General features: G+C 41.1%; 1 protein-coding gene across 7 annotated transcripts in view; it reads right to left on the reverse strand.

Annotated features, from left to right (window-relative positions):
• The window catches only part of LOC122884166 (N-acetyllactosaminide beta-1,3-N-acetylglucosaminyltransferase 2-like), a 200,026-nt gene that overhangs the window by 71,501 nt on the left and 102,160 nt on the right, over window positions 1–26,365 (reverse strand). For all 7 annotated transcript variants that reach the window (XM_044213628.1, XM_044213627.1, XM_044213625.1 and 4 more), the window contains 4 exons: window positions 25,290–25,554; window positions 21,615–21,861; window positions 4,754–4,932; window positions 4,005–4,053 (listed from right to left, as the gene is read on the reverse strand). In XM_044213628.1, coding sequence (XP_044069563.1) covers window positions 4,005–4,053; window positions 4,754–4,932; window positions 21,615–21,861; window positions 25,290–25,554 — 740 coding nt within the window. The remainder of the gene's footprint in view (window positions 1–4,004; window positions 4,054–4,753; window positions 4,933–21,614; window positions 21,862–25,289; window positions 25,555–26,365) is intronic.

Consider the following 26,365-nt stretch of genomic DNA (forward strand, 5'->3'; position numbering starts at 1 on the left):
TGTCATGATTTATTCTTCCTATATCTTCTCTTATAGCTTGACGAGCGCGGATCATGTCATACTGAGACACTGATGACTACACTGAGGGAAGACCGGTTGCTTTTTGGTGAATTGTTTTCTGTGGTGGTAGCCTACAGTATGTGCCTACTGCAGTTAAAGGATCAGGCTGGCAATATCTCACTTCCGTACCCTGTCTGTGGCACTCTGTGGCCCCATGCCCGTGGCTCTGACTAAAAATGTAAATCATTAAAAAGAACAACTATGGAGCTCTGGAACGATATAATAAGGCTTTGGCTACACAGACAATACTTTTTAGTAGGATAAATTCATTGTTGGTTTTGGTCTTTTAGTGGGATTTGATGACAAAAAGACAAATATAGAATATCATCAGATTTATGCCTTTAAGCTCAAGTTATTGAAATTCTTGTATCTATTTTCATCAAGTAAAACACAAGGGCTAATTAGCCATTTTTCCCCCATTAACAGGAAAATTTACTTTATCACTTGAAATGTTATTCAATTGAATTCAAGTTATCTCATTGCACTTTTCCTATGGTATCAAAAAAAGTTATCTAAAAAAAAAAGAAAAGAGGAAAGCATACACTGTTCAGCTGGGCAAAAATTCAGTATTATTGTTTATGGCATTTTCATGGAGTCATGTCATAATTTAGTTTCTTCTTCAAGTTTGTTACATAAATTAATGATTCCATGCAAATTATATTCAAACAGTATTATATGGGTTTTTGAAGTTTTGTTTTACATGTATGTAGTTTTGTCTGTTGTAATGCATTAGAGTGTAGCACAGCTTATTGCAATCTATTTGTTGTTTTACTTGTGATTTTGCAAACATTCCATGATTTCAATCATATCAGCCAGCCCTAATGCTTGGTTAATAACATTTGAAACGAGCCTGTCAATAGAATTAATCTTCTGTATTTCTCAACATGGACTGCACCATTTTTGTCCAATACAAATATCATGTATTCTAGAAAATATCTAGTTTTCTCACTTTCCATCATCCAACTGACAAAGCTTTTGGTCTGGACTAAATGTCACGGTCGCCTGCCCCAGGCCGCTGCTCCCCCCCCCCCCCCCCCCCCCCCCCTCCCCTTAGTGACTGACAGCTATCTATCGTTGTCAATCATCAACACCCCCTCCCCTCAGTTCAACCCCTCACGGTTGTGCTCAGGAGCTTTAGCCTGGTGCTTGGTGCTACACTATCAGATGGCATGACAAATGACTTCTCCTTGGCCTCATTACACACACACACACACACACACACACACACACACACACACACACACACACACACACACACACACACACACACACACACACACACACACACACACACACACACACACACCCAAAAGCACGCTGACAAAACAGACAAGACGGAGGAGCAAGCGGTTCAAACACACGGGTGATCCCAACATGCAAACTCCTCAAATGGACAGAACATGTGGACACAAACACGATCATTCACAGACTAGCACACATACACACTGATAATGGATCATTTCAAAGGCTGTAAATGTTCTAAATATTCACTTCTCTCTCTTTTTTTCTACCCAGCCCCAATATTGATTGTCCTTATCTGTCATAATTCAGCACAGTCTGAGCTCATTGCAATCACTCTTCACAGATAGACTGTGAACGGAGGAGGGGGCATGTCTATCAACTAGCCATGAAAAGCAGAGATAGTTGTCGTTTCTACACATTTCCATTTCTGCTGTCCATTCAATAAATTCTATACATTCTAATAACTCCTTATGAAGCAACATTGTGGATGGGGAAGAAGTCTCTTTTCATCACCGTCTTTCATTCTGTTCTTCACACATTTTGATTTCCTCTTAAAACATTCAATTTCTTTCTTTACTCCTCTTTCTCTCATTTTTCTTTCTTCAGTCCTTTTTTCTTGCTTGCTTTTTGGGGTCCTTAAATTGCTAAAAAGTGCTGCTGTCCTAGCCTCTGCCTGGTGTGAGTGGTTTCTCTTTTCTTGCAGGCAATATCACAAGCACCCTTCTCTTGTTCAACGCCTTCAGGGTGCTACATGAAACCACACAATGCATCTTTTCCCCTGAACTCACTGTACATGGAAATTAGTCTAAGAACCAACATAAAGTGGCACACACTGTAAATGTCTGACTCATTACAACCTGGAAAAACACACACTTGTCTAGCACAAAATGCTGGAAATTTTTGTTTTTGGTTGATAAATGAATAATAATCAGCCACTTCACTGGTTGCTAACTTTACAAACCTATAAGATTTGCTTATCTCAAGTCCTTGTTCTTTACCTGTTCTCAAATGTCGACCCTGCTGTACACGCTCTGTAAGCCAATTAAGGAAAAGAGCAGACATGAAACAGGACCCGGATTGGCCAATACAGCGCACATTCATTTCAGGTGTTAGATCAATAAAAAGGACACATGACATGAGCAGCTTTTTGATGTTCTCCGTATTTATCATTTCACAAAATGTATTGTTCGATTGATGAAACATTGAAAAGTGGTAGGATCAAATGTTTCTATGAATTGTGTTCGTTGGTCAACAAAGATATATTTCATTATTTTTGTAATGCATTAAAGCTATTGTAAATGTAGTACAAAGACACATTTTACACACTGAAAAATTTACATTCAACTGGAAAAAGGAAAAAAAATCTGGCACTCCACAATTCAACTTGGCCACATTTAACAAGAATTAGACTAGACATTTACTAGCTAATACCTTGTTTGGCATATCCCCAATGTTGCTAATATACCTATATACCCAGATTCTTGAGGGCTACCGTGAGCGTTTTGGCAGGAGGTGGCAGTTAGCTGATATTTACCTGTGTCACCTCTGTGCACTGCAAAGGAACAGCTTGCTTGGCCACATGTACATCAGCAGCTGTAGATCTTTAAAGAGAAGCTGGTCGCAGCGCACTGGGTACAGTGCTGCAGCTATTCACCAGGTATCACCTTCTACAGCATATTCCCATATTACTTATATCTAACCAATTTCTTCAGGGCTACTTGAGCACCTGGAGGGGGGTGAGGGGCAGTTAGCAGATATGGGATTGGGTCTCTCCCTCCACTGTGGTTATTGTCAATAGGGTAGCAGTCATGCCTAACAGGGCCACCAGAGGTTATCGCTGAGCCAGAGTGTGTATGAGAAGAGGAAATCAAGCTGGAGGAACCCGACACATATCGTTCTGTGTAGCCCTCAGGGGCCAAAGAGGGAACAGGGCGTCTGTGTGTATATACGTGTGTGAGTGTGTAGTAACAGAGTGAAAGGGGAATAACAGCAGTGTGTATTTGTGTGTTTTGCAAGTGTGGATGGAAAAAGTAAATGTGCACGCCAAGAGCCAGAGGGACAGAAGGAAAATGGTGATATGTGCAGATATGATGACATAGGGCAAGGAGGAAAATAGGTGTGAATGGGTTATTCAGTTGAGCTTTAGGAGTGAGTGCATATGTGTGGGTTGTAATTTGTTAGGACAGGAGAGGAATGAAACCAAAGAGTAATACTCAAGCAAACATGGATATCTGTTGGTACACACCAATAAATACATGCATACTTCCTTTCCTGGACACTCTTTTACACTCATTCTCTCTCACACACACACACAAAACAGAATATGTTCTTATTATATACACACCGGCATCAACACACACACAGCAGAGGCAGTTTAGTAAGCTCCCAGCAGGCAGCTGAGTTAAGATAAAATCTCACCTCTGCCAGGTGACTAAGTTATGCTTTGGGCACACATGGCCACATACACACACCACAGCAGGGGGGAACACTGTCATTGTGGCTGTAGTGTATATGTGTGATTGTGAGTACATGCATTTGCCTGCCTTCATGTGTTTCCACCCTCCCCCATCAAACTATGAAAAACACACACACACACACACTATATCCAGGGATTAATGGCAGATCTCTAAATAAGGCCAAATGGAGATGTGGATGGGAGGGAGCTAAGTGGTGTGAAGGGCCCAGCGGTGGCTGCCTCTTACCTTTTTGTTGTTTTCTTTAATATCCTGAGGATTGAGCGACTTGTAGTCTCTGGAAGAACAGTGGGGAGGGTCGGAGAGGAGGCAGGAAGAGAAAAAAGAGAGAGAGAGAGAGAGAGAGAATGAGAGACAGAGAGAGATAGAGGAGAAAGAGTTGTTTAAATATGCATCACATGTAATGGCATTAGAACTGTAACATGCAATTTCATAGCAGTGCAATCAACAGAACTAATAGAGTGGAAAATATGTAAAAATAACACGCTGGAGTGCAAAGGCACACAAGCATAAACACACACACACACATACAGACGTGTACACAGAGCACGGTTTTGATAAATTATCTTCACGTCTGCTCTCTTGATGGGGCTGCAGGTTTTCCGTATGTTGTACTTTTGAGTGGTAAGTATTCATGTTAAATACTAAACACTTAAGGAATCTCACACACAAGAACAACGAGATAAGTGATGGTGGAGTCTGTGTGCATTAGTATGTACACAACTGCCGTCTTAATCAAATGCACTGACGGGAATGATGGATACGAGGACACAGCGTGATGACAGGTTAACTGTAAAAATATGATACCAAGTTACTAAAAGAGGCAAAGGACCTTCTGTGATCTAAAACTTTTATGTCTTCATTATTTTGTTCTTTTCTCAAGAGGTCAACACTCTGGTTTCCACCCAAATTTGCGAATTCTAGCCCTAATATTGTGAAAGACACATTCTATTAGTGTGAGTGTGTGTGTTTCATACATTGTGTCAGGTCTGAAGTGGTGCAGCAGGGCGCAGAAGGCCAGCCCATTCCTCCAGGAGGTGGTGAAGTTGGTGATCTTCACCCCGCGGTAGTTTTTGGTGACCTCGCGGCACCAGGCCAAGAGAGACTGGCTGGCGTTGGGCTTCCCTCCCAGAACTGGGCTCGGGATGGGGCTGGGCTGCAGGCAGAGAGGAGGAAGAAAGAGAAAAAGATTTTGAATTTAATCTTTTGAAATATTACACTTTCACAATTTGAAGTGCATCAATGCACTATTTTGATATCCATTTCATATATTAGGGCTGTTTTTGGGTCACACAAGTTCAATCACTGCAGATTTTATGAAGGACAATGAACATTAATACTAAATGTTAAAAATGAATAATGCACATTGGAAAGGTACTTCATTTCCTGAGGCAATCTAACATAAAACATAAATGACTTTATTGTGTTTTTCAACTGGTATCAGAGAATACTACACCTATTCTCCAAACCCTAGGTAATTTGCACTTAACATCTGGGTTTTTAGTAATGGTTATATTTTAACATTGCCCACATTGCCACCTCCCTTTCCTCCACATCTGAGCTCCTTTCATTATTTATTTCTCAATGAAATGTTTTACTTAGCAACCTCCACCCATCCAATTAGCTTGCTTTACTGACATACAATGAGCCCACAAATGCACGTACGTGCAGACACACACACGCAGACACACCATAATGAAGAGTCATGCACAAAGCAGTGTATGACCGTGGATAATGTAAACATCTTATTAATTAGCTGCGCCTTTGAAGTCTTATCTGGGTCGAAAGCTTTCACCATTAGGAGCCTTTCCTCTCCCAGACTCCAAATCCCACAAATCCTTGGTGGCGTGGAGACACTGGTCTTCCTCTGACAGCCAGCAGAACCAATGCTATTCTGATTATTCAGCTGGCTATTCACTAATCTAGTTATGGAGCGACAGATATGGGCTAATTCTCTCAGATCATTTTGGAGAGAAATGGCAAAAATGTCAATGAGATTTGATTAAATTCATTAGAGGCCAGTGATCAAATAGACTATGAAATGTGTTCAAAATCCATGTGCATATTACTATTGTATGCAAGACAATGACATTAACATAGGGCTAGTAAGACAGATTTCCTTAATTACATGACACAACATGTTTAAGCAGGATGTTTCATTAAGCTTAATTTGACTTTTAAAGGCCTTAATATCAAGACACAAAATAAGATTACATTTTCAATACTAGTAAATGTGAAAATGTAGGAAAATAGTGTAATTTGTTAAAAAGCATCTAAGACATAATCTGCTTTCTATTCTTTTCATACTAAAAAGAGTTTTAAGGCTTTCTGTTTAGTTAATACGACACTACCAGACTCCAGACGAATAAATTCGTCATGTCTACTATATGGTATACTTTCTTGTACAACACTGGCTTCGATGGCAACAGCAATATGCAAATTTCGCCATGATGCTGCTCTCAGAGCCAGGTGATGTTTAATCTCAATTCACAAGATGGTTACACAAGTCAAACCTTTACTTAACCTTTAGTAGTGAAAAGTGAATGAAAAGAAAAGAGTTTTACACAACCTGATATTGATCATAATGAGTTAACCCAGTTTTTAAAAGACAGACAGTGAAGGTCTGGAGAAAACAGAGCTCACTACAACATGACTGCCCGAGTCTCAGCCCTGTAACAGACTTGTGGTGGCCAACCAACCCCCTCTGTTGGTGCCTTTCTGCTACTGCAAGAACAGGACAGCCACAGAACTGATTAGTGCCAAGATAAATTTGTCATTACAAATTTTGAGAAGCAGTATTATTGGGTGATGGTGTGCTGACTTGAGCATGTTTAAGCCTCTTGCAGAACCCATGACAACTTGCAGAAGGTTATTCAGGGGTGTAGGAAAGAAAAGAAAAAGAGATTGTTTCATTTAGAAGTTAAAAAGTTATGGAAAAGATTGGCTTGATGACGTTGATCCAAAGACAGAGATGTGCCTAAGCTTAATGCTAAGACCTAGAAGTGTACAACCACACTTTTAAATTCCCATCCTAATTTAATTTTAAGATTGTCTGAACCAAAACTCAACATCGACTTTGAATGCTTTTAAGCCTGTGACAAGATTAAGCCTGTCACCCTTTGAGATATTTCTTTGTCCTTGCTGTTGATAGATTTTAAGACACAAAAAAATAACTGGTTTGTAATGTCAACAGGAATAAACAAAAGAGTGATACCACAGCAATATTAGTCCATTAGCAGTAGTTTATAAGCGCCTGGATGTCTCTTACTCTTCTATTGTTGTAGTTTAACCTGTGACCGCGAGCCTGGAGCCTGCTGAGATGCCACAAGGGCCAAATCAGATGAAAGAGACTGGAGGACATCTCTAATAGCAACTCCTAACCTTTGTGTGTGTGCGTGCGTACGTGCATGCATGCATGTGTGTGAGAGAGAGAGTCATGCAGGCCCCTAAGGCAGTCTCAGTACAGGGAGACGGTAGCGGGAGCCTGAGGGGCGGACACTTGACATTTCCAGGTTTAAAAGAGGGCCTTAACCTTTCCCCACAGCTTCTCTAGACACGTTTTAGGCGGCCTCGACAATGCCTGCGTGCCACTCAAACAAATGGAAGAAAAAAAAGAGAAGAGAAAGAGATTAAAAAGTCAGAAAGTCAATACCGATTATAACACGGCCGCAATTACTGTACGTGGATAAGGACAGAGGTCAATGTAAACAAGAAATTGTTTTATAACCAACCCCATCAAATCATTTTAATATACTTAACATATCACTGACTAATCATCACGTAATGTGGGTAAGATATACATTTCTCTACATTTTCTGTACACAAGCACATACTCCTCTTGGCCGTTTGAACTAAATTTGTTTCTCCAGTTGTCCTCTGCTTTTGCCACCGTTTTTTTGTGTGTGTCAGTAAAAGAGTGTGTGTGTGTGTGTTTGTAGAGTTTCAGTGCGGAGAGGTCTTCCTCCAGGCCTTCCCTCTCTGCTTTTTCAAGTGATGGTTGAAAGTAGCTGTCTAATTTCAGCGCTCTAATTACCCTGGATTAGAGACCAGGTGCTATTAAAGCAATTAGACACACAGCACACTCCAGTGCCGCAGACCCTGCACCCTTGCCGACGGAAAACACACACACACACAGACACACACACAGAAAAATACACACCTGTGTAACATTGCCAGGAAAAAAACATACATTAGCCAGTGGGACACAGGCTTTCAGGCTCACTTATACACACACACTCACCCACCTATCGGCATACAGGTGTCTGCGCCAACAGAAAACAAACAAACATGCACCATATTTTGCTCTTTAAAAAGGAAAAACAAAACTCTCTCTCACACACACATTACTAACTTCAATTAATAACATATGGAAGAGAAGTCGAGGATAGGGCGTTACTGAAATCTGAATAGTCAATTTACTCAACTTTGGGTGCTTTAAAAACCTGTTAAACCAATCGAATGAGTCAATTCAAAAATACATGTGCATCAATGAGAGTGATTCTTTTCTTTATTCCTGGCAAACCAGTTTTTAGAAGCGACATGGTGTTCATCCAACGACAGCGGCATGTGACTAGCGGTGACCCCACGTTCATCACAACCCACACGGATGTAATTTTCTCAATCGGCAGCCCAGACTGTTCCATTACGCCTTCTCCAGATAAAGGTTTACAAATGTATCTACGCACTCAAGCTTTCATATCCAACAAATATTGAACAAATACCATATCTTCTTCTACAGGAACTGGCTGCATTTCCTTAAGACACAAACACGGACGGAGTGAAATTTTTATGAGGAGCAGAAATGCACCCTGACTTATCAAACAGTTTGCTGTCTTGCCTAAAGGAAGGTGTGCACATATATGTATTGTGTGTGTGTTTGTCTTTTATCTGTCTCTGCGAATGTCACTGGATGTGTGTGTGCAACACTGACACAGCCATGTAGCTAGCTCGGCTCGAGGGTAGGATTAGCAGAGAGCACTGCCTCGGCCCACAAACATTCCATATTAAAAAATGAAAAGGCAACCTTCATTACTATCAGTGGCACATAACCTCCCCTCTTCCTCCTCCTCTGCTACTATTATACACAGCCCTAACAGCCCGGGCGAAAAATACAAGCCACTGACAAAGAGATTCCATTATTACTGATGCCTCAGTGTCAACAACATGCATCCGACGGGGCAAAAAAGAAAAAAAAAATGGAAGAAGGGAAAAGGATGTGAGAGAGAAAGAAGGGGGGTTAAGCTCATTACAATGCCTGAATGACAAGATAGGAGAAAAATTGGAAGGGAAGCATCCAGGTTCCTGTTGGGGCTGGTGTCAGGAGGAGGATTTTTGGTGTCAGCAATGTTTGTTTTGTTTTTTTTTTTGCGTGGGTGCGATGTGATTCGAGATCTGGAATCATGGGTAAAGCAGATGAACCATGATATGGGAAAATTAGAAAATTGTCCCAGGTTGATCTTAGGTCTTAAGCAAAAGAACAATTTTGTAGCGAGGTTGGAAACTGTTGGTTTAGATTTGGGCAATATGCCAATATCAACTGCAGAAGTAATTTAAAAATACCTTTTAGAGCAACTTTGCAAACATCCACTGACTTTCTGTTAGCTGAACAGTACTATACTAACAGTAAACCCCTTTTCACCAATGGTATACATGGCGAGGATGGGGAAGGGGACATAGGTTAAGTTGAAAACATTTAAAGATGGTTTCACACTCCTGGCTAAAATTACTTTACCAATTACAATACTAGCAATTATTATCTTAATGATTTCCTGGAAAAAAGTTTCGGTGCTTGTTTTTTGTATATCTCATATCAAAACTCTTGATTATTTTTAATCCCAAAGTTATTAAAAACTAATGACGTGATATTGATCATTGCAACAGTACTCCTGGAGTTGTAAGATAGACGCTACTACTTGCTACTACTACGTGGTCTACTACTGGGTCACCCTGTTGGCCTAAATGAAGACGGACAAATGTAAACAAAGTCACATTGCATTATACACAATTAAATGACTCTAAAAGAGTATGGAGGCCATTAAAAACTGGCCTTTCAGCATCATAAAAAAGATACAAGTGAAACGCTTTAAGTGGCAGCTTTGTCTCCCCCTCTGGGGCATAACGCTTCAATGAAAACTTAACTGGCCTCAACCCAATGACATAAACCCACGACTCTGTCGAAAGAAAAGAGCTTCCGTGTCTTTCCAATCTCACTTTCATGGCTTCAAAGCAGTGTCAGAGAGTGTCAGATTTGAGGAGGTGTTGAATCTCATACTCTTTAAAACTTGTAATCCGCTCAAGGAGCCAACGGCAAAAAAAAAAAAAGTCCATGCACATACACACACATTGCGAAGCACACATAAACTCACAGACTCACTTCAAATGACAGCAGGCTCTACAGTATAAAGGCACACATACTGTATATGCATACACAATCAAATTCTAATTGAAAGCATACAAGACAGGCAAAAACTTATAGACATACAGTATGGATAGACAGTTTAGAAAAGGTAGGCAAACACACAGTAACACAGCTCTTATCCAAGATGTACACACACACTTGAAAAACATTAATACCTGTTCACTTTTAAGAGGATAAAGGTTAGTGCACTTAAGTGGCCTGTCCATCCTGCTACTGAAAGCGCCCATCTGATTGGCTGGGCTCCAACTACCAACATGCTCAATTATTTAATTGCACATTCAATCAAAACAAGCAATTTGTTTAATCTGGGCTTTCTATGTCCGACGTCTTCACATTAGGAAAAGGCAGAGCGAAAAAAAGAATGATCGCCTCGCGTCATCTTACCCATGAAATTATGCTTCGGATTTCAAACGTTGCCTGCATGAGAACAGAGTGGAAGGAGCAAAGTCCAATCAAAAGTTCAATTATGTAAATGGAGATGTGGAGTGGATGGAACAATAGGGAAAGGGGGGGAGGACAAAAGGCTGGGGCAGGAGAGGGGAGCGAATGTAGCGTGAAAAATAATACACATTAACATACAAAGGAAATATCACATTACTGTTGTAATCACACCGAGGAGGGGCTCCTTGCAAAGAGAGCCGTGAGAGAAAGTGTGTGTGCACGTATGTGTGACAGTGCATGTAGACACTGTTTAGTTAAGTCAGGCTTCATTTTGTGTGTGTGAACGGGTGGAGAGAGAATAACAACCCTTTGCACCAGAGAGCTCGCAGGGAGGTTGAATATATGAACCTGAACCTGCTACTTTTGGGCAAGGCACTCAAGCTGCTATGCCAGACAATATTGGACTGTTTGTTCCACAATTTTTTAAACAAATCTTTATGCCTCGGCTTTGTGTAATATCACAAACCAGGAAAATATGTAAATACTTTAATCATGATGGTGATGGGGGGTTGCTAGTGATTCGCTCAGAAGCAGATATGCTTCCCATCTAGCAGTGAACCTGCAGGCTAAGACAGAGGGCCTTTCGGCAGTTGGCTACTGAGATGTAAAATGCAAAAAACAGGAAAAGCGGTTTCCTTTTCCAGGACCATTTTGCTTCCAAGGCCTATTCTGCTCCAAAGGCATAACCATGCAAAGCAGCAAAAAAAAAAAAAAAAAAAAAGGGAAGCAGAACAGGAGAGGACAGGCAATGCTTTGAAATTGAAATAAAAACCATTCACTGAAAAAAATAAAAAACCCATCATGAAATAACAGTTTGGAAGAGGCAGGCAGACAAACGAGTGACTGTGCCAGCTTGCAGTGTGCCCACCCGCCCGCGTGTTCGCCTAACGTGTAACACAGGGGCATAATGTGGTGTAAGCGCTGGCTTTAGCTTGTCATGGAAACGGCAGTAGCATTACCCACACTCACGCCTCTGCAAATTAGCTTTGGCTGGGGAAAAAAAAGACACGCAGGGTGGGTAGGTTTGGGATTGAGTGTGTGTATCTGTGTGTGCGGTAGGGGGGGTGGGGTGGTGAGGGTCGATGGTATGGAAGCTAAGATCCAGTTAGGGACAAAAAAAGACAACATCACTAATGGTGAGTCTTTTCCCTCCTATGGGTTACACAGATACAGCAGAATAGATTACAAACTCCTTTTGAGTACATCCCTTCTCCTCCTCATCCACTACTCACAACATGAGGTCTCAACCACCTCTTATCACCATTTCAGAGTGAGAGTTCAAAGCCTGTTTTGTCCTCTTGCCTCTTCCTGTACCCTCGTTTTTATGGCAACACCACCAGTCAGTCTTTGTTGTTGTGTCACACTCTAACTAACTTGCATTCATGACATGCAGAAATAACCAAAATTCAGTGCTGCTCCAACTATGAAGTTTGTATGCATTTACTTTATGTTACACACATGAAAAACAGTGACTGTCAGGTCAACTGTTGTGGTGCTCTTTGGTGTTGTCATGAGGTCCAATTGATACTTCACACTTCAAACACTGGAGAACTTGCTGCCATGTTTGCCACCCATGTTGGCAGCTTCGATCCATAGTAAATCTGATGTGACTTGAATGCAGCGTATTTGTCAGTGATTGTGCTTAGAGCTAGACCAATAAATCAGCTAATATGGGCTTTTACGCACATATTGTTATAGGTGTTTACATCAGATCAGAATCAGAATCAGAAATACTTTATTGATCCCCGAAGGGAAACTTTCGTTTCAGCTGCTCACTGTCACGTCGATGCACACAGGAATAGAAGTACTAATAGAAAAGAAATAAGAATAAATAAGTCCGCAACGAGACAATTGTTTCTAGTAAGATATAAGAGATGTGCAAATCAAAATATAATACACTATAATACAGCTAAGATAAATTAAGTACAAAAGTGGATAGAAAGTATAAAGCTAAAATAAGTGTAAAGTACAAACCAATAAATAAGAAGAGATTGCTGTACAATAATGCAGATAAAGATATGTTTGAAGTAATTTAGAAACCAGTCACTATTACACCAGAGAGCACTGACAGAGAGCACTGACAAGTTTATGTTTCAACTGGAAAATGTCCCACTCAGTATATATTATGGTCACAATCAGCTGGTATATCATTATCGGATGATTTAAACTTTCAAATATCAATATCTGTGTCTGTCGGTAAAGCACGATACCTTCTAAAAATATCGACTGTGCTGGTCATTAATAGACTGACCAGAGTGACAGATGGCGTTAACTAATGAATCTGCTGTATGTTGTAATGTTATATACTATTGGCCTGGCGAAAGAACTTCCTTTGAAATAATGAATATGCATGTTTAATATGTATATTTTAAAACCCAGATTTTAAAGAATCCAGAAAAAGAATCCAAAGGCCACACATCTCTTCGTTCTTCCTCCACCTCCTCATCTTCCTCAGATTAATAAATAAGCTTTAGGAGACAGAAGAGAAGGAGGAAGGGGGGGTCTCTTATAAATCTATAACGTATTAATCTCCTTTAACTGCCATGTTCAACAAACAAATTAGTGGTGCAACGGATTCAGAGATCAGCTCTGCTGATAACACCGCCATTTATCAATTAATCTAAGCCTGGGCAGGGAAAACTCATTAAGGAGGCCACTTTAGGAATTAAGTTCTGCAGGTAAAGAGGCTGACTGTGTGTGTGGGGGTGTCTTGACACAGAAGTTGTGCAACCCCCCCCCCACTACAGACTGCCATTGTCCAGCGCAGTATGGGCTCCAAAGTGATGAGAGGGGTGATAGCACAGCCAATTAAAATGAACATAATTACAAAGTCACCCCTTTGACTCCTGATCAGAATACACATGCATCAACACACACATACTGATGGAGGAAGGGTGTGGTGGGGGAAATGCTACACACAGGCAGAGAAAAAGAGGGAAGAGTATGAGAAGAACATCCAGAATGGGTAGGAGGAGGTATAGAAAGGATCAAGAAAGTAAAGAGACAAAGAGAGGGAAAAGAACATGTGAACAACAGTGAGGCAGCAGTTTATGGTACATCACTGACATTAAAGTAGGTTCTAACATTTAGCAGAAAAGGGTACCCAGGTGTTCACACTGTCGTTAACATGTATGATGGGTTTACCACTTTTGATACATTGTGGGTGCTGCTGGAATTACTGGCGCATGTACCAACAAATCCTAATTTGCAAGTCATCTAAAGCCATTGCTACACCATGTTGCTTCAAGCAATTTCTCTTTTTTGCCATGTTATCATGCTAACATTAGCTGGCAGTTAGCTAAGGTTAATTCAGTCATCAGATTTTAGTCAACCAATCCACAATCTTAGCTAAACATTTAAACACCAAAACATACTTATGAATGTATTTGTTTGGGTCTGTTTTTTTGCTGTTAAGATGAATAGAAATGGGTGTTACAGCAAAATAGCCTTCAACTCCAAGTAGTAGCAATTACCTGTGGTCAAATTTGCTGCATTCCAACAAAGACGATAAAGACATTTTTGAGTGTGCAAACCCACTGTATGTATGTAAGTATGTTTGTTCCGATTGCATTATGATCAAGACAGAACTGCATGATCAAATCTTGTTGAGGTCAACTGAGCTCCCACTCGAGTGCTAAATTAAAAGCTAAGGGAATGATCCCACTGAAAATGCCACTTAGTATTTCCTATAGCACATAAGAGCACACACCTGCATACCGTAACAGTCCAAAAGAGGGGGTACTGGAGGGCTTTATACAGAGGCAATTAAAGCCTTATCATTTCCACACTCGCTCTCCTTTCCTCAAACACAGACACGAGTGCACATGTGTGTGCACGAACACATGCGCACACACGATTTGAAAGACAAATCACTCAGACTAATTCATAAGGTACTTCTACGGTCCTTTTTAAATTATGGCGAACGGTTGGTTTAATTCAATTAAAATGTAGCAGGGGCCACTTAAGGATGACGGGAGTAAGATATGGCATGACTAAGTGAGCATGGTTTTCAAGAATGTGCAGGAGGTCCTAGACTTTCTGGGGGTTGAAGGAGTTTTCAAGTGCATGGACTTCTATCTCCTCACCCGAAGCCCCCTTAAACCTCACCCCAAAACCCTGGATCCTTTTGGGTTTAAGCCCACACACACCTGGAGGACTGGGGCAGATTAAAACCAGATTAAGATAAAGTTACCCCTTCTTCGGCCGCTATGTCATTCAAACCCCTGGCCTCTATGACCACTGGATAGAAGCACACACAAGACAAAAAGGTTTGGTTCATTCACATACACACACACACACACACACACACAGGCATGCACACACAAAGGACTTTCTGGTCATCCTCATAAGCCCTATTAGTCTGCCATAGAGCCTCTCATAGCAGACATCAATCATGGAGGGATTAGTCAATTCCCTCTCTAAATGAGTGGCGAGGGAAACTTCCCTTCAACTCTAAAGCATGTCTCTCTCTTTCAGAGATTACACAGCGATTTGTTTTCATTTTGTTCCATCTTCATCGTTTTCTGTTTGACTTGCTTTTCATTTCTCTCTCTCTTGCTCTGCGTCTCCCCCGTTCTCTCCTGCTTGCAGCTTGTGAGGTAATCCTTGGCAGATAAAACTAAGGAGGACTTACCAAAGGCAGATTACAAGCGGCGCTTTGCGGAAGGCCCTTTTACACCAGTCGGCGCGGGTATTGAGGAGAGTGAGCTCTTCGCAGTGCTTAACTTGTGAACTCGACATGCACCCAACAGAGGAAGAGGTGGAAAAATGATAGCTGCATTACAGTAACTGCATCAAAATATATCCCTCACAACACACACAAGATCGCACATTAGTACACACAACACACATGCTTGTTCTTTCATGGCAACCGTTCTGTTAATTGAATAGAATAGTCACTGAATACATATTAACATTAGATTTTTATCTATTCACTTAAGATGATTAAACATACCAACGTCAGCCCTGTGAGACTTCAGGATCATTATTGTGTATCAAGTCAGACTTCCTATATTAGTCTTGTGAGGAGATCAGCTCCTCCTTGAGCAGGCACAAATTCTTGAAAAGTCTTTTAAACATGGCTCTAAATTTTAGTTAGTTTATTCAAAGACTTAGGTATCCACAAAACAGGCAAACCTAAAACTGACCCTTACACAACTTGACGCAGAACAATACCTTATCTAAACATTCCCTTAAACTTTTTCAACTTTTGAGAAGAGATTAAACAGCTGAGATTGTTCAGAAGTCTGTAGTGTCTTATACCTTTCTACCTAACTTGATGACAGCGATGCCCTGCAGCACGAAACGACAACAGGAAGCCAAATGATCGGACCTAAACTGCATGACAGAAGAAACTGGGTCTCCTCTCTCCCACAAGATCCAATGACAGACCACTCAAGAGTTGGGGAGGGGTCCACACTGGGAAAAGGCAGACATTGAGAGGTACTGACTTAGCCTTACTCCTCTTAAGGATTATTCTAATATTACACAGCTTATGGAAAGCCCAATGTGACCAAGGGGAGCTACTCAGTCTTCAATGCCTCGGTCTTAGAAATGGACCGCTATGACTGTTTCCCTGCTAATATTAATTCCAGGTTCTGAAATTTGAGAGACAGCTCTCTTCTAAGTAACTACAGTACTATACAAATTGCACAACATGATTAAGACATGTCTGCACTGAAAATGGCGAAATTTTATATTTACTTTAAACTTAAACCTTTTATCCAGAACATTTAACCTTGATCAAGAAAGATGCTGAGTGTTTTCTCAACTCCACTGAACTATGAGGAAAAAGCAACGATAATCAAGTAAATTTAGTAATACAGGCCCTATTTTAAATTTGAATTTACTTTATAAAAACATCATCTCAAGCAACAAATCAAATACTAACGCTCTTGGTAAAGCCCATAGTGCCTTGACAAAAGTGATGGCAAATACAGGAGAATATAAGATGAATTAATGCTACATTCTTTCTTTTAATGCAAGCAAATAAGGCTTGCAGTGTTGGTGAAAACTGAGAAGTCCTGGACGCATCATTTTCAAATTTCAGATACTGAAAAATATTTAGTATCAGAAAGTTACATATAAACTGTATTTAACCATTATTTAAAAACATTATGCCATAAGCTATACTTTCTTTACATCCTACATCTGAAACTCTTTGTTAAAAGGTATGTCAAAGTTATCAGAGACGATAGAATAACTTTGGAACGGATATAATGATAACAAGACGAGAGACCTTGGAAGGGGCAAAGATCAGAAGACCAGAGATGACTGTCCTTGTCTCTTGGGCTCCACTCTGTCCTCCAAAAACATCTCAGTCGTCACGTCAACCTCAGTAACACTTCACTGTGCGGATGTGGTCCTCTCCTGCCGCGAACCCCGGTGAAAGCTAATTAAGAAATATCGCAGCCTTCTGCGAACTCAATTAAATAATGTTAATTTATTCTAATTTCAATTTGGAGGTAGTCTGAACTGAAGGAGGGGCTGTGAAAACAAAGTCTGGGAGAGGAAAGAGAGCTCTGGCCTCTGCCTCCCCCCGGCACAGGAGCTCTCACAACCTACAAAACTCTATTTAATTTGAACCCTTTGATTAACATAAGTAATCACACAAGCCCTTCAACTGAAGGGGAGAAAGAAAACATACCTCTAGTGTTGGTTCACTTTCTCACCTCTGGAAAGAATGAGTGTGTGTAAAAAGGAAAGGGAAATAGAGGGAAAAGCGGTACAGACACCATGTTAGATTATAGTTAAGACTGTAATTTTTTACCTTATTATTATAGTTTGTACTATAAGACACACATGGAATTAGGTGATATTAACAAAGGGTACAGTAAAGTAGTAGCCAAAGAAAAGCTTGCAAAACCCATGGGGCAGGACACCAAAATATGTAATAAAGTCTTGCAAACCCAAAATATATTTAGCTATTTTGTAGTAACCTTTATTTTATATAGTAATCAACAGTTCTAGGATGTGCATGTATTGTCAGATCCAGTAAGTTCCAGCAACTTAAAGTTGAAGACGTCTTACACTTAATCCAAGATTCTTTGAGTAAATATTAAGATAATATAGAAGTTTTTTGTTCAAACTTTTGCCCACAGATATATGCCAGCTTCAAACTTTTCTTTATATGAAAATAAGGCAAATAATTCATGAAGCGGAAACTTGATGAAAATCCAAAGATCAGAGCATCTAAGTGTAGAGCGGTCTGACTATGGAATAGAGATGGAGATAAAACAAAAAGGAGGAGCAGGGGATCACTGAATTACAGGGAGGGGTGAAATCAGCCCCAAGGAAAAGAGATGGACTGAATCAGACCAGACAGAGCTCACAACCCGCCCAACAGGAACTCCCTCTGTTCATTTACATTAATCCCACAGACGTTTCCATCCTTCCAGCTCCTTCACAGATGCTAAACTTAAAACTCGACGCCTTTGAGGATCTATATCTCCCTGACAGGACACTGGACAGATACATTGGTGTGAGAGAAATGAAGCATCTAATGAGAGACCTAGTGCCACTTTCCCCAACCTGAAGACAGATTTCAGATACTAACATAAATAACTAAAGTAGCTAGCATACTGTTTGTATATTCAAAGATGAAAGTCGCATTTGTGAATGCTCAATGCTGACAATAGTTAAAGAAGCGCGCTTGTGAGTCAAGGTAAACACTTAACCTTCACTTCCTTTGGTCGAGTTGCTAACTGGTCAACTGTGAAATGTTGCAGTTTTACGGGGGAACCCTGAGCCTAGTATTTTGAGTGTGTTTTATGGCAATAATAAAAAAAGGAGTACAGATGCTCAGCCTTATTCATTGCAAAAGCCCTCATTTAAGCCAGACACTGCTGTGTGAAACATGAGGATATGAGCTCATGCTGGGATTGACTGTCACTTAGTATTGTCACATGGAAGCCAACAAGGAGAGAACCCAAATAGAAGAAACAGGTACACAAACATTTCAGGCAGAGATTACATTAATTGTATGTGCTCTACAACATTGGCTGGGTTTTGCAAGGACCTACAGTCTGCTAGGCATCATGGAGAAGACAACAAAATGCTTTTGAAACGTCCATCGATGATGTTGGTTATTTGTCTACATTTACATATCTATCCACTGTCCCTGCATGTTAAATGTAAATTTGCTAAGCACTGCTTTCACAGGTCCCCATGGATGGTCTCAAGATGGAAAAAACCCAACAACTGGTAACCCACATGTTTCAATACATGCATTTGAGTTGTCTTATGCTGTCTGTAAATTGCCAGTGCTGAACATGTGTTCCACTGGCAAAAATCCAGAGCTTTGAGCTCATGTTAGAGCTTAATGTAAATCCAATCCATATGTGTAATACCTGTGTATAGAGTAAGTGGGTGCACACCATATGTCCTGTAGATGTCCCGATTTTTCACAGGCTGGCATTGAAGTGGGTGGTTTTAATGCAATGACAAGGAGGATAAAACTACAACAAAGTTTAATGCTAAATCTTCCCACATGAATTAATGCATGACAAGGACAAGAGAGATTAGCTAAACCAAAATATGATGCTATTCATTTTTAGTTTATAATAAATAGGTATTTTAGTGGCTCACATCATAATTTCTCAATGATTCTCCATGATATTCCCTTTCCCACAACGTTCTTCTCCACTGCTGTACCTTGTCTTTTCTTAAGAGAAAACTCTTGGCACCTTTCTTGCTTGAGCCATTTAAAAAAAAAAAATCCTATCTTTTAAATATCAGTCCATGATCACAGGAATATTATTTGAGCACTAACTCTCTGACCCTTACACTCTTAACTATTTGTTGGGTATAACTATGGTGATCAAGCAGTTAAAGCTTGTTCAATGGTTGCACTTATGTTACCTTTGCACTGAATAAATGTGTAAAATGTAAATGGGATACGAGACATGCTAATCCCTTTTGGTTAGCAAAGACAAGATTCCGTTTAACAAAATGCGTATGAGACATTTCATACCCTTCAGGGCAGACTGTAAATGAATAACTGAGTATGGCAGCTTTCAATGTATCAGTTTCTATTCACATTCTGAGATTATACCTGCATGTTGTCTGCATGTATGTGTGTGTTTATCTTGGTCTGACACACCAATTGCCCAAATGAATAGTTGGTAGAAATAAATATAAATGGAGAATACACACCTTGAAACCTCTTATATGAGAGAGGTAGAGGTTAACTGTGTTTTGGGGGATGGTTATAACTGCCCCAGTACATACTCACTGAACTGAACCTAAGGCATACAGGAAACTATAAGAACAGATACATACAGCATGCGAGCACAAGCACATATCTATACTCTGTACACGTTCATAGTGTGATGATGTGTTGGTTTCGTCTTGGCCTCTCATAGTGGGAATGTCTCCTCTTAATCCTCTCTGACTTCATACATTCAAAGGTCATCTCACAGCCTACACATGGCGGAGGCATGTGTGTGTGTGTGTGTGTCATAGTGCTTGGTGTGAGTAAGAAAGAGAAACCTATTCACACTAGCTGTATATATCAACAAACCCTGTAGGCCTATCCTTGTTTACTGTGAACATCCTATCTCTCTTTCTACTATTCCCTGGCCATCTTCCTTCTCTTCCTCCCACTGTTCTCCTTTCCCCTACCCTTCACTATCTTCCACCTATTCTCCTTCATTGCACCCCCTCCTCTTCACTCCTCACCCACAATTCATTCTTTGCATCCCTCCCTCCCTCCCTCCTTCCGTCACAAGCTCCAGAAGCAGGGGCATCTCTTGGCGAAGTGTGGCCCACCACAGGCCACTGGCTTTGGGTAATTAAAGTGGTTTAGGCCCCCTCACCCATGGTCACAGGCAACTGCAGCTGGGTGATAAAGGCACTGTGCCATAATTACATGGACAGCCAGCATCACCGCCCAGCTACACTAAAACAGTCAGCTAGCCAGCTGCATGGGGAGGAGGGACCTGTGTGTGTCTCTGTGTGTATAAGTAACTGTATAGAGTGTGTGCATGTGTGTGTGTGTGTGTGTGTGTATGCACAGGGGGTCAACACCCCCTTGTGATCGCTCTGCTGTAGTTAAGCCCCCTGTGTTTAAGCCCCACATAGGCTCATTGAGCCCCCCCTACACACACACACACACACACATTTTTAACCCCCACCCCCCAGCCAATCATTCCCCACCAGTGGTCTGACTCCTGCCGTGAGTGTGTGTGACCATCAGCCATTTAATTAGACCCAGCCACGATTTACCTAATTTAAATAAATAAATAAACATACGAAAACACCCCAATAAACAAATACCTATATTCAAATGAGGAGCTAGGGAGTTTCATGAGCATAAAGAATGGGCCAGAAGATGGGATTGTGCAGGCGGAAAAAAAGCTAATGTAAGGACCACTGGATGTGGACACAAGCGCGAACACACACACACACACACACACACACACACACACACACACACACACACACACACACACACACAAAATAAGTCACTCACTTATAATAACACATGCTACAAAGAATCAGTCAGAATGAAGAATAGTAAGTAGACTGTTGCCTAGAGCTGTGGAGTTCTGGGATTTTAGGGTTCAGTTTATGTTAAAGATGTTCTGTCTGTGTTAGTATCTAAATAAAATTACATTACATTTATTGTATTTGCCAAACTAATTGAAACTTTGGTCTTCAGACAAACATTCCTGAGGAGTTAATGAAATCAATCATTTTTTATATATTTTTTTTATAAATCCTTCATTGTATGTCTATGTGATAGTGGATTCACTAAGAAGCAGGGTTCAAATTCGACTGTGGATTTTGGGGGATCTCTTTTAGAGAAGCTAAGCCCCCCTGGATCCCCCCACAATCTAAAAACTGCCAAGAAGCAACATGTTACATTCTCATAATTAATTATTTCTGATGTGCCCATTCCATACATTTTACGTTTAAGGCATTAAACTCTGACTGTTATTTATATACTGTATAATATCGGTCAAGTGAAGCCTGGTTACCTTGGGGGATGAGGAGGCCAGCTCTCTCCCCATCACCGCTGCAACTGGGCTGGGCCCGACTGGCTGGGCTTTCTCCCTGTCTGGGCCAGAGCTTGGTTTAGGAGCTGGCGGACTAGGGCCGAGGCCAGGGCTGGAACTTGGGGCCGGGGGAGCCCTCCTCTTCTGGCTGTTGCCCACATCGAGGGAGGGGTCGCCAACCGGGGGCCGCGTAGGGCTCGATGTCCTTGGCTCGTAGAACGGGTTGGATCTGAGAATGAAGAGAAAAGAGAGGTGACAGACGAGAGCAAGACAAAAAGATATGACATCTTTTAGAAAGTGCATGGATCTTACACAGACTGCAATTTTTCTTTTAAATAAGTTATAGTAATGTGCACAGATAGAGGAGTGTGAACGTAGAAAAGGTTTCAGTCGTAATCATCTGGACACTGTTTTCAGAATCAAGACGTTTCGGCTCCCATCCGGAAGTCATTCTCAATTGTGAAAAAATTGGACGGGAACTGGAAATTTAAGCTAATCTGAGTTACATAAGCCCTGCCCTCAGGGAATCTGCCTGAGTATCTGTTAATAGCTAGTTCCAGGTGAAACCGTCCAATTTTTTTTCAACTGTGTTTGTTAACAAGTCACCAAACTAAAACTGTCAACATTGCAAGAAATAACAAAAACTGTCGTGGATTTACAAAAAACAAGTTACATAAAAAAAAAAACAATAAGTACAACACATAATTAGACATTATTTTATATGGCTATGGATATTACAGCAATGTGATTCAGTGGCAGTATATATATAAGAGCACACAAGATAGATCCCTATTTGGTGAAATGTCTGCGTACCGAACATTTAAAAATCTAGACATGAATTATTGAGATTATTAGCACTATTTAAACCCATCTTTGGCTCCAACTGCTCATTGTTTAGTTAAATATAAGGAAATTGCTACATGGAAATGAGAGTTTGGTGCAACACAATGAACAACACACACAAGTGGTAAGGTAATAGAAGATGCAGGTGCACTGAGGTCAGATCTGCGTGACCTCATATCCTTACTGCCCAAGGTGGACTACTGACAGACAGACAGGCAGGAGCACGAAGGCATACACACACACACACATGCAAGCATGCACTGAAACACACACACAGGCACTCTTACACACATACCAGAGTGTTATCAATATACAGGCATGCTTGTGGCACTGAAAGCAGGGGCACGGCCTTGAGACATTCACTCAACATGCAACAAGCAATCCTAAACAAACAAGTGAATTGGATGGAGAGGGTGGGGGTGAGAGCGAGAGTGAGAAAGAAAAAAGCTGATTGACTGGGTATCTGTTTGAAAGAGAAGGTTAGAGCTACTCGGTGTCTATCTAACTGCAGAGCGATACAGAGAGGGGGAAAAAAAGAAGGGAACTGAAGAAAAGAAAAGCAGGCAGGCCTATAGAGCAGCTTTAACAGACCAGCACTGGCTAAAAGACATGTGAAAGGGCTCCAGTCAAAACACTGCGCTGCCCTCTTGAACTTTCTATTCTGCAAAGAACTGCTCCCGGTGTAAGAGACAGAGCAAAAGAAACATGCCAGTCAATAACCTGTCCGTCTTTAGACAGCCGAGAGGACTAAAACATATGGCTATCTGTGTGACAGCTTCGTTCAACAGCCAAAACCTGTTACAACAGCCAAAGTTTACATTTACAATTTAGGCACGGCTAGCTCGTCTGCAGAGGTCACACACAATCAGTGAGACATTCGACTGTGCAGAGTATGACAGAAGGATCCCACAGAATGAATTTTTGTTCTAGCTCTTAGTCATTGACAGACAGGGTTGAGCCCTCTACCATCGTAACATCGTGATTTACCCCCCCTTTGGTGAGTAAAATCTTGATACTGAAAGTCCAATAAAAGCGTTGCGAGTAAAAAAGCTAATAAGAGTAGTATATCACGTTAACCGTTCCTACTGCAGCTTTCAGACAGTGGTCGGGAAGCACAGGGTAGACTTTGTTTTCCTTCAGGGCCGAAGTTGATGCAGACTTCGGGGCTAACCCTCTTCACTTTTACCCAGCAGATGGGAGGCAAATCATGGGAATTTCTTGGGTATTGAGGAGCTGCAGCGTTTATTCATGTGCAAACTGTAACCTAACCTGATGCAGCATCCTCGCTAACCTCTTTAGGAGATGCCATTGTTGTTTTCGAACAAACAGTTGCTTCTCGCTGTCGTCACACCTAAACCACACCCGTAGCTGTCAGTAGTTCTTCATATGACGCCGATTGGTCCAAACCACTGTGGTTCGGCCACAAGCGCATGGATTCTTGCGTGATCAGCTGCCTCGCAAGGTAAACTGTAACCTACACTGTACATTTACTGCCACTAGACAACTTCACTGCCTTTCCCTCTGCTCTGATTGCCAACACCTGTCTACTCTGAGTGCAGCCACCTTCACTCTCTCTCGCTCGCTCGCTCAACCACACACTCACTACGCACTGCCTTATTGCTTAAAGGAGCCATGCTACTCTTACAAAAACAGGCTATAGGGAGGAAAAGTAAAGAAAGACCGGGTGAGAAGGTGAGGATGGGTTGTGAATGGGCTCAAATGTGCAAAAAATAGAAATAGTAATTAATATTCAACATACATACATCCTTATAAAAAGTAAAAGAAAGTATATAAAAATTATAGTACCTTTATAGGAGTAAAACATTCACACACCTGTTTTGTTTTTTGGATAGGAGATGCATATTGTCGTGTACTAATGGATTATTTAATGACTTAAAATGTTCTTGCTTATGAAGTAACTGAGAATGTGTCACTGAACCTAACTGGCAGTGTTCATACACTGAAATGATGTAAAATGAGAAAAGGAAAGAGAGGAGGAAGAAGGAAGCCAGGATGAAAGAGCAGGAAGGTGAAATAAAAATGAGCAGAGTCTGGGAAGGAAGTTAAGGAGGATGGCAAGGAGGGAAAGTATGGGGCAACAAGTTGAGGGGGGGAGGGAAGGAACGACGGAGGAGGGAAAGGAGGGAGACAAGGTTAAAGAATGCAGTGAAACAACAGGGCCCTTGTTCCCGTTGAAAGAGGTGCCTCGTCACTCTGCCCTGATTTGGGGGGGGGGGATACAAGTACCACTCTATAAGGAGGGGTCTTACACGACTTGGCCTGCCAACAGTAACCAAGCTGGGCAGCCGGGATCCTCCCAGACTGCTTCTAGTATGAGCTACTCACAGAAACCATGTCAGTAGGCTATTTTGCCGAGAGTTTAGGAATGTGTGCTTACAAAAATCCCTCTAGCAAACAATATAACAGACTCCTCTACTCTGACACGTAAGGTTAAATGCGCTGCATACATAAAGAAAGGGGCTTCAGGTCTCCCTATATTGTACTAATGCAAGTGAAAGTGTAAGTAATGTAAATTAAACAGAACAGAACAGAACAGGACAAAACATGCAAGATGCACACCCTTTGCTTAAAGGCACACTGTCATCCAAACCTCATAATTTCAAATACAAGTCTGCTATTGTCATCTGAAAATATTGCACCTCCAAAATGTCAACCTAGCAGTAACCAAGGACTAAATAGTCTTGATATTTGCCATGTCAGGGTTCACATATTTCACCAGTTGTCACCTGTGTCAGCTGATTGGAAAGATTAGAAGATTAAGAAATAGGACATGATGAAGAAATAAAGTCTTACTCGTCAAGCTCCTCCTCCTCATTGTGAGAGGTGTCGGCATACAAGTACTTGCTCATGTCAACAGGCCGTACTCCTTTTCTCTGTCTGGGCTTGGGGGGTTCTGGGTCTGGCTGGAGGTCCGTGTCCTGGTCGGGCTCATCGAAGGGGTTCCCTGGGGATGTTTGTATCTCGGGTTCATCTGGCTCATCGAACGGATTCGAGGAGTCGTGGTCATAAAAGGAATCATCATCAACCCGCTGCCTTAAGACCGGCTGGGCAGGGGGCTCTGTTTGACAGAGAGGAGAAAGCTCTGACTACATATGCAATACATACTAGACTAGACTTGTAAAACATAGTCATAGTGACTCAATAGTATGTTCTTTATTTGACAAGAGCTTTGGTAGCTTATCACCCCACTGGGTTAGAGAGCCGGGCAGCAGAGGGGTGTCCAAATAAATGTGACTGTAGTCCTGGTAACTAGTTACCAGTAATTATAGACATACCTGCCTCTGTGCCTTCTCATATTGTGTTAAAATACCATATAAATAAATGGCTGAGCCATAAGTCAATCAGTGGATTCCCCCTGGATTGTTTTATTATGCTAATGTAAGTAGGTTTTCTCATACTGTATCTCCTTATATCCATTAACTTTTGCATTTTGCTGTTTGTTTAGACATATTTGGTTTACATTAGTTCACCTGGAAGACAACAAAGACTTGCATTTTCAGGCACATGCAGAATGGTTATTTGTTGGAGCCTCCGTTTTAATACAATAGTTCTATTATAGTTTTCAAGTGGACAAAAAAAGAAAAAAAAACAATTTTGCTTAATTTAACAATTCAAACATGCTTTATGTGTGCTCAGATCCTCAGGAATCGACAGTATCAGACACACATGCACACAGCTGCTACTTAATAAAAAATAGTAACAGTACCATGCCCAAAACAAATAAAAACAGTAAACCTATGTTAAGTTTCAATACTGGTTTAATACGATTAGGATGTCACACAAAAGATCCGTATGAATATATACAAAACATGCGCACAAGAAAGCAGACTCATACAGACAATAAGGTTCAGATTAAAGACAACTTAAAC

The sequence above is a fragment of the Siniperca chuatsi genome, linkage group LG11 (assembly GCF_020085105.1).
Source record: "Siniperca chuatsi isolate FFG_IHB_CAS linkage group LG11, ASM2008510v1, whole genome shotgun sequence".
NCBI classification, from domain to species: Eukaryota; Metazoa; Chordata; class Actinopteri; order Centrarchiformes; family Sinipercidae; genus Siniperca; species Siniperca chuatsi.